General features: G+C 45.6%; 1 protein-coding gene and 1 non-coding gene across 6 annotated transcripts in view; one reads left to right on the forward strand and one right to left on the reverse strand.

Annotated features, from left to right (window-relative positions):
- POLN (DNA polymerase nu) overlaps window positions 1-18,646 on the reverse strand; it is a 140,880-nt gene that overhangs the window by 32,917 nt on the left and 89,317 nt on the right. For all 5 annotated transcript variants that reach the window (XM_066384780.1, XM_066384777.1, XM_066384778.1 and 2 more), the window contains exons 15-17: window positions 15,619-15,676; window positions 12,903-12,980; window positions 11,902-12,016 (exon numbers count right to left, since the gene is read on the reverse strand). In XM_066384780.1, coding sequence (XP_066240877.1) covers window positions 11,902-12,016; window positions 12,903-12,980; window positions 15,619-15,676 — 251 coding nt within the window. The remainder of the gene's footprint in view (window positions 1-11,901; window positions 12,017-12,902; window positions 12,981-15,618; window positions 15,677-18,646) is intronic.
- LOC136407272 (U6 spliceosomal RNA) lies at window positions 17,034-17,140 on the forward strand. Its single transcript, XR_010751829.1, has one exon. It is a non-coding gene; the product is annotated as a U6 spliceosomal RNA (small nuclear RNA).

An 18,646-nucleotide genomic window follows, 5' to 3' on the forward strand; every position in this document is an offset into this window, starting at 1 on the left:
CTACACACGAAAAAAAGAAGAAAAGGCAAATAAAATGAAAGAAAAAGAATACAAGCTCCCACAAATAGAAGAGCACTGATAAAAAGACACAAACAATACCAACCATAATAAGAAATGAATGATAGTCTACATCACGATTTTAAGATATGATAGGACAAAAAGCATCATAAAAATAAAGAGATAATTAGAAACTATACGCTGGTATATGAAGGAGAAACAGGGTAGTATCCAGAATAGATCAAGAACCTCGACAAACCTGACTAGGCGGTGGCGCAGTGGATAGAGCGTTGGACTGGGATGCAGAAGACCCAGGTTTGAGACCCGGAGGTCGCCAGCTTGAGCGTGAGCTCATCTGGTTTGAGCAAAGCTCACCAGCTTGGACCCAAGGTCGCTGGCTCCAGCAAGGGGTTACTCAGTCTGCTGAAGGCCCGCGGTCAAGGCACGTATGAGAAAGCAATCAATGAACAACTAAGTGTCGCAATGCGCAACGAAAAACTAATGATTGATGCTTCTCATCTCTCCATTCCTGTCTGTCTGTCTCTGTCTATCCCTCACTCTGACTCTCTCTCTGTCTCTGTAAAAAAATAAATTAAAAAAAAAAAAAAAAAAAAAGAACCTCGACAAGTCATTGAGAAGAGAGTCTAATAGCCCAGTGGGCAGAGGATATGAACAGAACAAGAAGGGGTGGGGAGCGGGAAGCATCTACTTGTAGAAGTTGCCCCTCATACGTGCCTGGACTGGGCAAGCCCAGGGTTTCAAACCAGCGACCTCAGAGGTCCAGGCTGACGCTCTATGCACTGCGCCACCACAGGGCAGGCTAAACAGGTCGTGTTAGACGTGGAGGTCAGAATGGCTAAGCGACAGAACTTGACTAATCCTGTAAAATGGAAACAAAGGGCACAAGACAGGGTTCTTCGGGGAGCAGACTGCACTCTTACTGAGGAAGGACAAGGACGTGGGTTCTGCTACATGGAGAGGGGCCACTGCCCGGAAGAGGCCTCTGAAAAGCAGACCAAGGGGGAGAAGTGCAGACCCTAACCCCATCCACTCCTAGAAGGAAACACTGGCCTTGGCCAAAGCCAGACTCCTGGGCACCTTCACATGCTGAGAGCTGGGGACGCAGCCCAGCCTGAGGACAGCACTGACCGGTCACCAGGCAGGCAGAGGACTAGTCTGCTGTCAGAGACAATGAGCAAAGAGGTGAAGGGAGGCTCACACGCAGCCGGTGAAGGGCCAGGGCATCCACTCCAGACCCACTCAAGCTCTGATTTACAGAACATGGATAAAGGACCATCGAATCTGCAGGCAAAATGGCCTGGATTTCCCAGTGCCCCCAACAGCAAGTGATGAAGGCACTCATTCAAAGTGGCTGTGCAGGACTCAAGTATATCCCCCTCCATTGAGGTGTTGTTTGTTTGTAAAATATATATAACTTAAACTTTATCCTTTTAATCATGCTTCTTCAGTGCACAATTCAGTGGCATTTACTATGTCCGTGATGTGTAACTACCACTGCTATTTCTTTCCAGAAGCTTTTCATCATCCCAACTCAAACTCTGTACTCATATTTCCCTCCATTTCGAACTTTAATTTTAAAAATTGTTAGGGGGAGTGACTACTTTTATATTTTTATTTTATTCTATTGGGATATAATTCACATACTATTCACCTTTTTAAGGTGCACAATTTAGTGGTTTTTAGTAAATTCAAACATGCTCCATCAACTATCACTACTAATTCTAGATCATTTTTTTATTGCTTTTTTTTTTTTTAAAGAGACAGGAAGAGAGAGAGAGAGAGAGAGAGGAGAGAGAGGAGAAGCATCAATTTGTAGTTGTTTCACTTTAGTTGTTCATTGGTCGCTTTTCATATGTGCCTTGCCTTGGGGTTGGGGGAGCTCAAGCTGAGCCAGTGACCCCTCGCTTAAGCCAGTGACCTTGGATTCAAGCCAGCAACCTTGGGCTTTAGGCCTGCAACTTGGGATCATGTTGACGGTTCCACGGTTCCATGCTCCAACCGGCAACCCCGCACTCGAGCTGGGTGAGCCTGTGCTCAGGCCGGCGACCTCGGGGTTGTGAACCAGCGACCTCAGCGTCCCAGGTCGATGCTCTATCCACTGCGCCACCACTGATGCATCATCTGTCACTCTCCATTCTCTTCGTCCCCTAGCCCCTGGCCGCCACGAATCTGCTTTCTGTTTCTCCATCTCTGTCTGTTCTGGCCCTGTCGTGTAAGTGGGATCCTGTCAACTGGGGCCTTCTGGGGCTGGCTTCTTTCAAGGAGCACATTTTCAAGGGTCGTCTAGGTAGTAACGTGTATCGGTGCTTCATTCTGTTCCATGGCTGAGTAATAACCCACTGCATGGATGGGCCCCATTTTGTTTACCTGTTCTACTGATGGACATGTTGGTTGTTTCCGCCTTCCGGCTATTGTGAGCAATGCTGCTGTGAACATTTACACACAAGTTTTTGTGTGGACAGAAGTTTTCCTTTCTCTTGGGTATGTGCCTAGGAGTGGAACTGCTGGCTCATGTGGGAACCTCATGTTTAACTTCTCTGAGGCACTGTCAGACTTTTCCACAGAAGCTGCACCATTTTACCCACTGGCAATGTATGAGAACTGATTACGTTGATCTCATAGGAAAGCAGGAATCAAGAGTTCTTTATTCAAATTTCCCCCAAAAAAACACTCCTGGAGCCCTTCATGAATAATTAAGATTCTTCAGAAGGTGATTTAATTGGGCAACAGAGGCCCATGCTGCCTGAGCCCGGCCGTGGGGGTGCTGCTGCCCGTCAGACCCCAGGGGCCCCGACAGTCGCATCTGTACCCTGGGAAGGACGTGGGGGTGCTGCTGCCCGTCAGACCCCAGGAGCCCCGACAGTCGCATCTGTACCCTGGGAAGGACGTGGGGCCCTGGCGCAGACTATGGCCTCGGGTCAGGATCAGGCTGTCTGCTCCTCAGCTTCTGGCCTCAACTCTGGTTCCAGCCAAAGGGGAGCCTTTGCTGCCCTCTCCCCATTCCCTTCCCCATGACACCTGTACCCCTCCATGTGCCTACCCCCGTTTAGGGGAGGTGTCATGCTGGGGCTGCTGGGCTGACTGGATCAGACTGGTTCCCCTCAGAAATGTACATGAGCAGGCGCGCGCGCACACACACACACACACACACACACACACACACACACACACACAGTTATGTCAACTCGAGGGCAGTAACAATGACGACAGTCTCCATGCACTAAGCATCCACCAAGTCCGCCAGACCTCTCCTCTGAGCCCATCTTGTAAACTGAACTGTCTGGCCTTCCAGGTGGCTGTGCAGAGGCAGCCCAAGTCCCTGGGTGCAGTCTACGCTCTTGCTCCCCGCCATATCTGGCTGTCCCTCCCCTCCCCACCTCCGCAGAAGCCCAGCACAAACCCTGCTGCTCTTCCTCAACACAGCTTCTCCACTCCCCACATCCTGTCAGGTTCACGCGGGCTGGCTCTGCCACCTCTGTAACTGCTCCCTGGTACGAACCCGTCACCTCCCACCCAGGGATGCAATCACCCCTCGGCCGTCCTCTCCTTACAACCCATTCTCTGTTCGGCAGTGGAAAGGCTTTTCCACGAAGACAGCAGATCAGCCATGCATGTCTATCCTGCTCCCTACCAAGGTCCCACTAAAATAAAGCAAAAGAATGGAAAGGTACAAATCTATAAGAAAGGAGAGAATAGGAAAGGGACTCTCGCAGGCAAGAGGTTTCAGCACGTTCATGAAAGACGGGGCAAGAGCTGACACTGCCTCTGAGGGCATGTCCAGGTGACGCTGGCCTGGGACATGAGGCACAGCCCAAGGCAGAAGAGAGAAGTGGGGCTGAGAGCAGGGTGGGGTGTGAGTTCAACACAGATATGCAGCAAGGTCATGCATCCTCTCTTGGACTCAACTGCTTTCACCCCAGCCCAACACACAGCAGGAGTCCAGCCAGGCACCTCCTTGCCCACAGGTGGTGAAGATGATGAGTAAGACGAACTAGAGGATTCTCTACTGAAGTTGGTGGTCCTGAAAAAGTGGCCTCTATTTTGGGGTGCTCAGGGGTCCCCAGGGAGCTGTGCGCAGGAGCTGGATCATTCTACAGTGAGGTCACAGGCCAACTATCTCACCATTCTGAATGGTGGTGAACGGAGACCCAGAGGAAGACCGAGGTCTGCCTGCCCTCTGCGGCTGGTCTTGACAACCCCCCAGTGACCCTCGCACTGCGAGATCTGGCAGTGCCCCCAGTCCTCACTCACTCGGAAGCCCTTGAAGAAGACAGCATGTGACAAGCGGCTCACCGCACTCATTGCTAAACTGCTTCCCAGCTCTTCACTCCTGTGTCTGCTTTCGCTGATAATACTGACTAAAGAAACGGCAGAATCTGGCCTTCAAAACCAAGTCTTCTGGACTCTGGCAGGGTTGCTTAGTTGGTTAGAGCATCCTCCAAGAGGCCAAGGATGCAGATTCAGTCCTGGGTGCATATGAGAAGCAACCAATGGCCCTGGCGGGTTGGCTCAGCGGTAGAGCGTCGGCCTGGCGTGCAGGGGTCCCAGGTTCGATTCCCGGCCAGGGCACACAGGAGAAGCGCCCATCTGCTTCTCCACCCCTCCCCCTCTCCTTCCTCTCTGTCTCTCTCTTCCCCTCCCGCAGCTGAGGCTTCATTGGAGCAAAGATGGCCCGGGTGCTGGGGATGGCTCCATGGCCTCTGCCCCAGGTGCTAGAGTGGCTCTGGTCAGGACAGAGCCACGCCCCAGAGGGGCAGAGCATCGCCCCCTGGTGGGCGTGCCAGGTAGATCCCGGTTGGGCGCATGCGGGAGTCTGTCTGACTGTCTCTCCCCGTTTCCAGCTTTGGAAAAATACAAAAAAAAAGCAACCAGTGAATGCATAAAGAAGTAGAACAACAAATTGAAGTTTCTCTCTCCCCCTTCCTCTCTCTCCAATACCAATAAATAAAAATTTAAAAAGCACAAGTCTTCACAATCAAAAACTACAAACAGGAGCCTAAGGACAAAACCAAGGTGATGTCTCCTGTGCCCCTGCAGCTGTGCAGGAAGAATCGTTGTTCACAGATCCAATTTTGGGGAAATCTACCCGAATATCCTGAATATCCTGCGTGGTCCCTGTCAAGTATGAAAACTGGCAGGAACTACTTCCCTGCTGCAGGCCTCCATTTCCCCTTGATGAGGATTGCCCCTTGGAAATCTTGCAAGACTTCCAGACTTCAGAATTTGCTGCTGTGCCCTGTAAAAATCATCTCAAAAGACTCCTGTCATTCTGACAGTTTGTCTTGATCACGGCTTTGCCCAGGGAACTATGCCAAAGTCAGCATGTCTGTACCCTGTCCACATTCACGCCTGGAAGACTCAGCTGTTAAGTAAGAACCCTCTTCCTGTACACACAGCAGCGGCTGCACAGAAACCCACGGCTCTGTCCTACGGCTCTGTCCTACGGCTCTGTCCTACGGCTCTGTGCCACGGCTCTGTGCCACGGGTGCCCAGCAAAGTACTTTGAGAGCCTGTTGTTGACGTCTCCATTATCACACACAAATTCATGTGTACGTGGGCCTGTCTCTGGACGTTGTTTTTTCTATTGCTCTATTCCACTGTGTGTCCACACCATGATGCTTCAGTAACTGTGCCGTCACAATATACTTGGGTCTCTGCTGGGACTCGGTCTTCCTTATGGCTCCTCTTTAAATATTTTTCATCATTAGTATGGATTATTTTGTATCATAAACTACAGGTTGGTTTGTTTAGTTACCCCCCAAAATTCTGATACTGTTTGGCATGCTTACTAGGACATCCAATAAACATCTCCTTGCTGCCTGTCACCTCGCTGTGAAGCCAGTGCTGCAGGTCCTAGGATTCAGGATGGCAATCTCTTTCTTCTGGCCCAAAGTTCTGTTGATCCTGCCCCAGGCCAGAAGGGGCTGCCACGGTAAGTCACTCCAGGGTCCTCCTGCCAACAGCAAGACCGACTCGTTTCTCATCTACCCTGCATCCCATCCAGGCTGGTCTGCCACTCATAGTGCAGGAGAGCGGAAGGGCTTCTCTTGGTTTGCCAGCTGTGGCGATAGAGGTGATCAGGAGGAATCACATGCGTTTTCTTAAAGCCTCCACTTAGAAGTGACACATGTCGCTTTTGCTGACATTTTATTAGCCAGAGGAAGTCACATCCCCAAGTCTGACATCTACTGGATAGAGAAGCAGTGTCTTCCCCAGAGGAGGGGGGTGACGGGCGGCATTCTCTACCCACAATTGCCTTTGAGAAAATATCTCAGAAAAGGAGCCCCAAAAAAAGTGATCAGCAGAAGAAAAACAAATATATTCTGAACCGGAAAACTTTTTTTGTTTCAGTCTGAAAATGTTGAGCTGAATGCACAACTGGTAAGGACTGCATTCTTTTTTTTTTAATTGAATGTATTGGGGTGACATTGATTAATAAAATTACATAGGTTTTAGGGACACAGTTCTACTACAACACATTACCTGTCCATTGCATTGTGTGTTCACCACCCCTAAGGGATTGGCTTTGATCTGTATTTTGTAAAACATTTAGAAAGCCACCTAATCAGGCAGATACAGAATGATCACTGTAGAGAAAGGTGCCCGGTGGCCTGCCTGGGACACCACAGTGAAGATGCAGAGGCTGTGACAGCCGTGGAGGTCAGGCCCCGGCTCCACTGTGGACCTGGGGGGAAGGGTCCCAGCACACTGGGCCTCGGGCTTTCATTGGTCAAATCCTAGCTTTACAGACAATTCCCGAGACATCTTCCAAGTCTCCATTTTTATGTATAATCTATATATTTTTATTTTGTTTTGTTTCCTAATCTATACTATATTTTTAAAGGTTTGTCAAGAAAATTGCTATTCCTTGAAAATGCTACTAAATATTTCAGAATACAACATCAAATGGCCCTTTTGCCTTTTGCTTTTCAAACAATGAGGTATTTACCTGAAATAAACATTTTAAAGAGTGTTGTTGATCTTGTCTCCATGTGCCATTCTAGTCCTCTGTATGGAACATAAAAGTCATTCCATAGCCGCTTGTGACAACACAGTCACAGTGTTGGGATGCCCCTGCTGGTGGGGAGTCAGAGGCAACCACTACGAGGTACTCAAAGCTCCTCACTTTTGAGGTCCTCTCCAGCACTTATTCAAGCTAATGACTGCAGGGAAGACATACAACAGCCAATGCAGACAGGAGCTTCTTAAGCTGGTTTACGAGTGATCAGCTGAACACAAAGAGAATTACTTTCTGCCTGGTACTTCAAACCCTTTTCTTTTCTTTTTTAATCTTTAAAAAGTTTTATTATAATACAAACAATATTTGGACAATACCTACAAATTATAAAAGAAGCTCCTATTTTTACTAACCAGGCGACAAAGTTTCCAGTTTTGTCCATTAAGAAAAGTATCCTTGCCTCTTTTGGGGGCACTTGCCATTTAACACGTTCCTCGAGGCCTCTGTTCCAACTGCACTCGGCAGACGTGTCTTTCATTCTGACTCAGCCCAGCCCACCCACACCCTTTTCAAAAATCAGTTGAGAAAGATCAGTTCAGTTCCACCGGTCAACGTGTCTGTCCCTCTGCCAACACCACACCACACCACCACACTAGTTTGGTTACTATAGATTAAGTCTTAATATCAGGCAGTGATTCCCCCACTTTTTTCATTCTCAAGATGATTTTAGCAATTCTAGAGCCTGTGCCTTTTCATATAGATTTTAGAACAAGCTTGTCTATTCTAAAATTTGCTTGGGTTTCAATAGGAATGGCTTTAAACCTGTGGATCTTGTTAGGGAAAGCTGACGCATTTATGATGTTGATCTTCCATCCCATGAGCACAGCTCGCCTCTCCATTTATTAGTTCTCTTCTGTCACCAGCCTTTCATATTTTAGACACAGAGATCCTGCACATATTTTGTTAACTGAATACTTAGGTATTTCATTATCTTTGGAGTGACTGTAAATGTTTAATTTCCGTTTCTGCATGTCTATTTTCAGTTTATAGAAATGCAATTCATTTTTTGTTGATATTGTGTCTTGTGACCTTACTGAACTCATTTATTCATTGTAGTTCTAGTTCTAAAAATTGTTTTTCTTGTATATCCTTTGGGACTTTCTATATAGGCAATCGTGTTACCTACAAATAAAATAAAGACTTTTATTTCTTCCTTTCCAATCTGTATACCAATTGTTCCTTTTTCTTGCCTTAGTCAGTGGCTAGAACTGCAATACTCAATATTAGTAAGTTGTTCCTGATCTTAGGGGGAAAGCAGTCAGCCTTTCCCCATTAAATATACTGTTAGCTGTAGGTTTTTTGTTTTGTTTTTTATTTATTTATTTATTTTTACAGGGGCAGAGAGAGACAAGAGTTAGAGAGAGGGATAGACAGGGACAGACAGGAACGAAGAGAGATGAGAAGCATCAATCATCAGCCTCTCGTTGCGACATCTTAGTTGTTCATTGATTGCTTTCTCATATGTGCCTTGACTGCGGGCCTTCAGCAGACCGAGTGACCCCCTGCTCGAGCCAGTGACCTTGGGTCCAAGCTGGTGAGCTTTTTGCTCAAGCCAAATGAGCCCACACTCAAGCTGGTGACCTCGGGGGTCTCGAACCTGGGTCCTCCGCATCCCAGTCCAACGCTCTATCCATTGCGCTACTGCCTGGTCAGGCAGCTGTAGGTTTTTATAGATGTTCTTTATCAAGTTATGGTTGTTCCCTTCTCTTTCTAACTTTCTGAGAATTTTTATCATAAATGGCCACTGAATTTTGTAAAATGTTCTGTGTAGGTCAACTGAAATAATCATATTATTTTTATTCTTTAGCTTGATTGTATGGTGGGTTACATTGACTTTCAAAAATGTAACCAGCCTTGTACACCTGGACCAAATTTCACTTGGCACAGTGTGTAATTACTTTTAGAAACTGTTGGATGTGGTTTGCTAATATTTTGTTGAAGGCTTTGCATCCAGGTTTTGAGTGATATGGGTCTGTAGTGTTTTGCTTTGTTTTTATTCTCTTTGTCTGGTTTAGGTTTCAGGGTAATACTGGTTTCACAGAATAAGTTGAGTTCTTTTCTCATTTTAACATAAGCACTTTTAGTGCTATACATTTCCCTTTTGGCACTGCTTTAGCTGCACCCTTTGCCTGATACTTTGTCAAGAATGTTTTGCTGTAATATTTGGTTAGCAACAGCCCAAGTAGCTTGGGGTACACTGAACAAAGGACATGCGCAGTGATCTGTGCACTCATCTTGCATCTATCGTAGACAGATTCTTTCATACATAATCCAGGAGGATATCCAGGGTACTATTTCATCAAAGCACTAAGATAGCAACAAAACTCAAGAATTAACCAAATAAGCAAAATACTCTTCTTGCCTAAGCAGGAACCATCTTCTAAGAGTTTCCATACCTCTGGAGATAGGGCAGAAGTGTTACTAAATCCATTACATGCCTTAGGAATTCTATAGTATCTTATACCCTAACTGGAGGAAAAGTGAAAGAGAAGAACATCTTTTGGAAGGAAGTACAGACAAAGCTGAGGTGAGCAAAACACCTCAGGGTGCATTTTTGTTCCAAGTGTAGCAGAGAAAAAAGACAAAGATAGGGAATAGTGGTGAACACAAGAAAAGATGCTCGACACCAGCAGTCATCAGGGAAATGTAAGTCAAAACCACAATGAGATGCCACTTCTCACCCACCGGGATGACTAGAATAAGAAAAACCAATAATAGCCCTGGCCAGATAGTTCAGCTGGTTAGAGCATTGTCCTAAAGTGCAGAGGTTACCGGTTCAATCCCAGTCAAGGCACATATAAGAATAGGTTGATGTTCTTGTCCCTCTCTCGTTCTCTCCCTCTCTCTAAAATCAATAAAATAAACATTCTAAAAATCTTCCATAAATGTTAAAAAAAGATAGATAATAAAAAGTATTGGTGAGACTGTGGATGAAAACGGTGTGGCTATTTTGGAAACAAGTTTGGCAATTCCACAAAAATCAAATTAGTTATCACTGTATTGTATATTTTTAAATGGTTAAGAAGGTAAATTTTATGTTATGCTATTTCACCACAATAAAAAAATTTAAACATAGAATTACTATATGACCCAGCAATTCCACTCCCTAGTATATACCAAAGTGAAATGAAAATATATGTGCATACACAAACTTGTACATAAATGTTCATAGCAGTATTATTCATAATAGCCAAAAAGTGGAAAGAACCCAAATATCCATAAACTGATGGGTGGGTAGACAAATGGAATATTATTTGCTTTTCTACACTGAAATAAATAGAGTGCATTACTCATGTAATAGGACATTATTCAGCCAAAAGAGAAGTGAACTGATACTTGGAACAACATGGCTGACCCTTGAAAACATTATGTTCAGTGAAAGAAGTCAGCCACCTATTATATAATTCCATTAATATGAAATATCCAGAACAAATTTATGGAGACAGAAAGTATATTAGTGGTTTCCATGGGGGAGAGAAGAATTGGGGATGATGACTAATAGATATAGGTTTCTCTTTGGGGTGATCCAATATTCTAGAATTAGACAGTGGTGATGGTTGCAAAGCCCTGTGAGTGTACTAAAACCACTGAATTGATGAGGGTTGAGCCATATGGCCATTTGAGGAAAGTTTCCCAAGCCCTCAGGAGGGAAAGGCCCGAGGGGTGAGCCTGGACCAGCCTGGTGGCTGGAGAGGGTAGGAGGCCATGAGGGGCAGAGTGGCCAGCACCTACACTGAACAAACGGATGTGGCCCTGCCTTCACAGGGCTCCTATGCCTTCAGAAAAGATAATGACAGTGACACAGAGGTGAATGTACAAGGAGGGAAGTGCAGGGCTTGGGAACACAGAGGAACAGCCCTCACGGAGTGTCGTCTCTAGTGCACTCCTGCAGGTGGTCAGGGTGACGAAACCAGGTGGGACGGGAGGATGAGGAGGTCCACAGGAAGGAGCAGTATGAGGGAAGAGGCTGAGGGGAGAGGAGGGTGGTGCCTGCAGCTGCTGAAGGAGGGGGCCGTGATAGCAGGAGCAGCGACTGTTCCAACAACCAGCCCACCGTGGCCCCTCTGCAACTTCACAGTGGAATCTGACTTAGTTCCAAGCAGGGATGTGCTGTACCTGCTTTAGTGAGAAACTGTGACTGTGCCTCTGTTCTAGAGCATTCCTTCTACCAGCCTCCTTTGCTGCTATGTCAGCTGACAACCCGGCTCTGGAAAGTGAAGCACCAGTGGCTGGTCACCTCCAGCAGCATCTGGGGCAGGGCTTTTACCCTCTAGACAAAAAGAGGATGTGGGGGAAAGGCCCACACCTCCCTTCTCCCTCCTGCTCTGGAGTCAGGCCGCAGGTATTTCACAACCAGGAAAAGCCAGCATCCTAACAGTACTGACACAGAAAGGGTAGGTCTTGGATGACACTGTTGAGCTGCCTAATAAAATCTGAGGCCATCTGCCTCTGGAATTCTCCTGAGTATAAGTCACTGTGGGGCAGTGAGTGTCATGTGCAGCCTGAAGTGTTCTGCGCCCCCTTGGTGGGGGGGGGGGGGCAGGGGTGTGACCAGTCACCCTGGGCTCTGTGCTCTTCACACTGCCACTCCTCTGCAGGATACCCGTGACTTGCACTTCCAGTTTTTCCAATATTTTTATTACATCCTTTAGCAATCAATTTTTTTTCTAGTGGTAAAGAGCTATCGGTTTCCGTAATTGGAAAACTCTTGGCACCCTCGTGTTTTTACCCTTCTTTTTGAAAAGATTAACCACTAGAGAAAAATATAATTTCTTTCTTATGAACATGGCCTCATAATAACTTCAGGCTTTTGAAGTGTAGGCATTCCTACAGATCTGATAATATTGTGAGCTCATATATCTTACCACTGTGAAGTCAGGGTGGAAAATACATCATCTCTTTCAGATTCCTGGAATAACTTCAAAAGTTCCGGATCCCCAGATAAGTGTGCAAGAATGCGCAACTCAATCTGTGAAAAGTCTGGGAGAAAGAGCTCTGCGTTAATTCAGAATCTACAACAATGTAGCTCATTGTTGCTTCCCAGCCCTCCCCAGCTCACCCTCAATATTCCCTCCCCTCCTCGGCATCAAGGTCAGCACTCCGCCCCTCTGCCAGGGTCCGTGGCTGCAGGGCCGCCGGCCATCCCTGTGTCTGCAAGTCCCAGGGACCCTCTGACTTCTGTGAGGCTGGCAGTGCCTGCAGTGCGGGCTGTCTTCCTTCATCTGTTCATTCTGAACATCGGCATTTCAGAAAGGGCCCGCTGCGTGCTGGGCTGTGCATGTGGGATGTGTTGGTGAACAAAACAGGCCACAGTCCCTCTCCTCATGGAGCTGACACGGCAGGAGGGGCAGATGAGTGCACGTGAGGTGAGAAAGGACGTGGGAGAGGTGGACAAGGAGGGTCAGGAGAGGGTGAGTGCAGGGAAGTGCTGCTGTAACAGGGTGGTCAGTGTGCACCTCCTAAAGACAGTGACATCTGAGCCAAGGAACAGAGGAGGCCAAGGAGGGAGCCAGACACTATCTGGGGACGAGGGTTCCATGCAGGGTCTGAGGTGGAGCTGGCCGATTCTTGGAGGACAGAGAGGAGAAAGGAGGGGCATACTGACTGAGACCGTGTCGGGGTCTTCGCGATCTAGACACGGTCAAGTGAGGGAACCCGGAAGCTGACCTGTTCTCAGAAGCTGACCTGTTCTTATCTACTGTGCATCAAACCTTTGCTTCATATAAATATTTGTCTTAGGGTTTACTTTAAAGAATAGAGTGATAGGTACCTTTTGAATTATTCCATTTCTAAACATTTTTAACTGTGTGAAATGTATAAAGTGAGCTGAGTGACACGCAGTGTCTCTACTGTGGTTTGCTCATACCTGCTGCCAGGAAGGTGTGGCCTTTGGCCGAGACAAACATGCCCCTTGGGGAGATGGTGAGGACCTCCTCTTCCTTCCCTGAAGCATGAATGCAAGAGTCCTGGGTAAACTGGTCATGAGCTGATCTGCAGCCTTTCCTCAAAGTATTAACATTCTAAAGTCAAAGCAGTCTAGATTTTTCAGATTCCTCTAAATATTTTGATTAATGTAATTTTAAAAATACATTACTATTAAAAGTAAATTGATTTTCTTAAGGAATAAAGTGGCCTGACCAGGCGGTGGCGCAGTGGATAGAGCGTCGGACTGGGATGCAGAGGACCCAGGTTTGGGACCCCAAGGTCACCAGCTTGAGCGCAGGCTCATCTGGTTTGAGCAAAGCTCACCAGCTTGAGCCCAAGGTCGCTGGCTCGAGCAAGGGGTTACTCGGTCTACTGTAGCCCCCCAGTCAAGGCACATATGAGAAAGCAATCAATGAACAACTGAGGAGCCACAACGAAGAATTGATGTTTCTCATCTCTCTCCCTTCCTGTCTGTCCCTATCTGTCCTTCTCTCTGACTCTATCTCTGCCACAAAAGAAAAAAAAAAAGGAAAAAAGTGAAGTGAGGAATGGAATAGAGGCAGAGGTGGGGTTACAGGGACCAGAAGGACAGCAGTCAGAGGGAAGGGGAATGAGGGGATGGGATCAGAGAAGGTGAAGGGATTAGCAAGATTATATATATATATAAAACACATAGATACCGATAACAGGACAGCAAATCCCAGAGGGAAGAGGGGAGGGAGTTCAGGGCAGGGGGCAAAAGGGATGTAAATGGGGACATGGGGGTGGGGATGAGGGTGTTATATTCAGTGGGACACTTAAATCCATGTTAACACAATAAATTTAAATTAATAATAATAAAAAAGTTTCTGTTCTGTCTAGAATTCCTAATTTAAAAAGCTCAAACACTGACACTGGAATACATCCCGTTGAGAGCAATCCAGACACTCACTGAGCCTCACTAATAGTAAAGATCAGCTTAGGGAAGCAGGAGTTCTTCAGATTTCTCACTGAGTATTTTATTTTATTTATTTTTTTTAAACTCCGTTTGTTTTTTAATTTTTTTATTTTATTTATTCATTTTTAGAGAGGAGAGAGAGATAGAGAGGGAGAGAGAGGAGAGAGAGACAGAGAGAGAGAGAAGGGGGGAGGAGCTGGAAGCATCAACTCCCATGTGTGCCTTGACCAGGCAAGCCCAGGGTTTCGAACCGGCGACTTCAGCATTTCCAGGTCAACGCTTTATCCACTGCGCCACCACAGGTCAGGCCTCACTGAGTATTTTAAAGGGTGGTGGATACAAAGCTGCTCAGGCTCATCTTCCACAGTCTTGTTTAGGCAAGAGTTTGTGTGTTTTGTTTTTTAGTTTTAAGGGCAATATTTTGTTGTTGTTAAGTGAGAGGCTGGGAGGCAGAGAGACAGATTCAGCATGCACCCTAACCAGGATCCACCTGGCAAGCCCCCTATCAAGGCAATGCTCTGCCCATCTTGGGCTGCTGCTCCATTGCTCGGCAACCAAGCTATTTTAGTGCCTGAGGCAAGGTCATGCAGCCATCCTCAGTGCCCAGGGCCAACTTGCTCAAACCATTCAAGCCATGGCTGTGGAAGGAGAAGAGAAAGAGAGAAAAGGGTGGGGGTGGAGAAGCAGATGGTTGTTTCTCCTCTGTGCTCTGACTGGTAATCGAACCTGGGACATCCACAGGCCTGGCTGACATTCTAGCACTGAGCCAACTGGCCAGGCCCAAGTTTATGTATTTTAAAAGGAGCAGCACATTACTCTTCATTGCTGTGCCCTGACCATCTTGCTAGCAGCTCCCAAAGTAAAGTGGTGGGTAGGACAGCACCATGGTGCAGGGTTTTTGGGAATGGGCCACAGAACCTACATGGTTGAGATTTGACCTTTTTCTTTTTTTAGAAATGTGACCATCAGTATGACAGAGAGGCAGCTTCAGAGAAAGAAGTGTGTTACCACACATTTACAAACATTTCCAGCAGTTTTCAGACTTTAATAAAAGCTCCTTCTACAGTTATTGTGCCTTTATTGGAAGGTTGGCAGGGGAGAGCTGTAGGAGGGGAGCTGCTTCCTCTGTATAATTATCACCTATTTTAACTTGCAAAGGGCCAGATGGAAGGTGCCATGTCACTTCGGCTATGTTTTATTTCTCGATGTGTATTTAAGTACTGGCCATGTAAACACAGAGGAGAACCTCTGGAAAGCAATAGAAAAGCATTTGTAGGTATGTAAAAAAAAATGCTAGCCCTGGCCAGTTGGCTCAGTGGTAGAGCGTCAGCCCGGTGTGTGGAAGTCCCGGGTTTGATTCCCAGTCAGGGCACACAGGAGAAGCGCCCATCTGCTTCTCCACCCCTCCCCCTCTTGCTTCTCTCTCTTTCTCTCTTCTCCTATCCTCCTGCAGCCATGGCTCGATTAGAGTGAGCTGGCCCTGGGTGCTGAGGATGGCTCCATGGAATCTGCCTCAGTTGTTAAAAAACGGCTCTGGTTGCAATGGAGCAAGGACCCCAGATAGGCAAAGCATCACCCCCTAGTCAGCTTGCCAGGTGGATCCTGGTTGGGGCACATGTGGAAATCTATCTCTTCCTCCCCTCCTCTCACAAAAAACAAACAAACAAACAAACAAAAAAACCTACCCAAGACTTTATCAAAGTGGAAAGAAATGCTTTACCTTTATAATTCTGAGGTTTAGTAATTTGAATTGGGTGCTTGGAGATACCTTGGATATTCTGTTAATAATAAGAGAATAGTTTTAGTTTTAGCTGAAATGTTTACTTTTAAATTAATTTGTACATTTAAGGGTATTTGAAATGTGTTACATTTTATTAAACATTAACAAAATAGACAATGCCAAATATATCATGCATAACCATATTAACATTTAATACAATTATGAGTTGATACTTCCTGTTCCTCCCCCCTTTATCTCTCTCTCTCCTCTCTAAAAATCAATAAATTGGCCCTGGCAGGTTGGTTCAGTGGTGGGGCGTCGGCCCGGCGTGCGGGAGTCCTGGGTTCGATTCCTGGCCAGGGCACATAGAGGAGGCACCCATCTGCTTCTCCACCCCCCCCCTCCTTCCTCTCTGTTTCTCTCTTCCCCTCCCACAGCCGAGGCTCCATTGGAGCAAAAGATGGCCCGGGCGCTGAGGATGGCTCCTTGGCCTCTGCCCCAGGCGCTAGAGTGGCTCTGGTTGGGACAGAGCGATGCCCCGGATGGGCAAAGCATCGCCCCCTGGTGGGCGTGCCGGGTGGATCCCGGTCGGGCGCATGTGGGAGTCTGTCTGACTGTCTCTCCCCGTTTCCAGCTTCAGAAAAATACAAAAAATAATAATAATAATAATAAAAATTAATAAAAGCTTTTAAAAATATATTGAGATTGATATGTAATTAGTATAGCAATCACTATATTATACAAAGAGATTCAGCAAAAATCTAATATATAAATTGAAATGGAATTCTACAAATTATTCAGTAATTCAAATGAAGGCAGGACAGAGGGAACAGAAGAGCAAAAAACAGAAGGGAAAAGAAAAAATAAAATGATAGAACCCAAATCCAACCATATCACTAATTACACTAAATTTAAATCCTTTAAACACAAATTAAAAGACAAACTTTGTTAGACTGCACAAACTATATGTACAACTATATGTTGTCTAAAAGATAGATTAGATCTAGATAGATTAAAAGTAAATTAATGAAAAAGATATGCCATGTAAACACTGATTAAAAGAAATTTGGCCTAACCAGGTGGTGGCGCAGTGGATAGAGTGTCAGACTAGGATGTGGAGGACCCAGGTTCGAGACCCCAAGGTCACCAGCTTGGGCACTTGCTCATCTGGTTTGAGCAAAGTTCACCAGCTTGGACCCAAGGTCGCTGGCTCGAGCAAGGAGTTACTTGGTCCGCTGAAGGCCCGCGGTCAAGGCACATATGAGAAAGCAATTAATGAACAACTAAGGCGTCGCAACAAAAAACTGATGATTGATGCTTCTCATCTCTCTCCGTTCCTGTCTGTCCCTAACTATCCCTCTCTTTGACTCTCTCTCTGTCTCTGTAAAATAAAAATCTTAAAAAACAAACAAACAGTGCTCGCTTCGGCAGCACATACACTAAAATTGGAACGATACAGAGAAGATTAGCATGGCCCCTGCACAAGGATGACACACAAATTCATGTAGAGATTTTCTTTTTATAAAAACAACAACAACAAACAAACAAACAAAAAACATTGATTAAAAGAAATTTGGCCTGACCAGGCGGTGGCACAGTGGATAGAGCATTGGACTGGGACGCAGAGGACCCAGGTTTAATATCCTGAGGTTGCTGGCCTGAGCATGAGCTCAGCAGCTTGAGCACAGGGTCACTGGCTTGAGTGTGGAATCATAGACATGACCCCATCATTGCTGGCTTGAGCCCAAGAATGCTGACTTGAGCAGGGGGTCACTGGCTCAGCTGTAGCCCCACCAGTCAAAGCACATGTGAGAAAGCAATCAATGAATAACTAAGGTGCTACAACGAAGAATTGATACTTCTCATCTCTCCCCACTTCCCATCTATCTGTCCTTCTCTCTGTCTCTCTTTCAAAAAAACAAAAAACAAAAACAAAACAGATTATATAAAAAAAGAAATCTGGAGTGGCTATATTAACATAACACAAAGTTGAATTCAGAAGAAGGAAACTCACCATGTCTAAAGAGAATATTATGCTACAATAAAAAGATAAATTCACAAAAAAATGTAATAATTTTAAATGTGTAGACATCTAACAATAGCACTTAAAAATACACAAAGGAAGAATGGATAGAACTGTAACACAAAATGGACAAATCCACAATTACACTTAGAGACTTCAACACTCCATGTCAGCAATCTGTGCCAATGAAGAGATAAAATCAGCAAGGACACAGGAGACCTGCACAACACTATCAACCAGCTTGACCTAACTGCAACTTAGAGAACACTGTAAGATGGCAGAATACACCTTCTTTCCAAGTAAACAAGAAACACTGTTCAAGATAGACCATATCATAGGTTATAAAATAAGCCCTAGACATTTAAAACAATCGAAAGCATTTATAGTATGCTCTCTGGCTATAATGGAATTAAACTACAAATTAGTAACAGGAAGACATCTAGAAAATTGCCAAATATCTGCACACTAAACAACATACTTCCTAAGCGAGAAGTCAAAGTAAAAGTCTCAAGGAAACTTAGAAAACGCACTGAATCCAATGCAAAAGAAAGCACTGCATTAAAGTACATGCGACGTAGCCAAAGCTGGAAACTTTTAGTATTAAATATTTATATTGGAAAGAAGAAAGGTCTCAAATCAAGAAACTAAAAACAAAACAAAAAACAACAACCAAAAAACCAAATCAATGCAAGTAACAGAAAATTAATAAATAGCTAAATCAATGAAATTAAAAACAGCCCTAGCCGGTTAGCTCAGTGGTAGAGCATTGGCTCAACGTGTGGAGGTCCCAGGTTTGATTCCCAGTCAGGACACACAGGAGAAGTATCCATCTGCTTCTCCAGCCTTCCCCCTCTCACTTCTCTCTCTCTCTTTTTCTCTCCCTCCCTCTCTCTCTCTCTCTCTCTCTCTCTCTTTCTCCGCCCCTTCTAAAGCCATGGCTCAATGGAGCAAATTGATAAACCTCTACCCAAACTGTTCAAGAAAAAAAGTAAAGTAAAATGATTG

Source organism: Saccopteryx leptura, chromosome 5 (genome assembly GCF_036850995.1).
Source record: "Saccopteryx leptura isolate mSacLep1 chromosome 5, mSacLep1_pri_phased_curated, whole genome shotgun sequence".
Classification (NCBI taxonomy): Eukaryota; Metazoa; Chordata; class Mammalia; order Chiroptera; family Emballonuridae; genus Saccopteryx; species Saccopteryx leptura.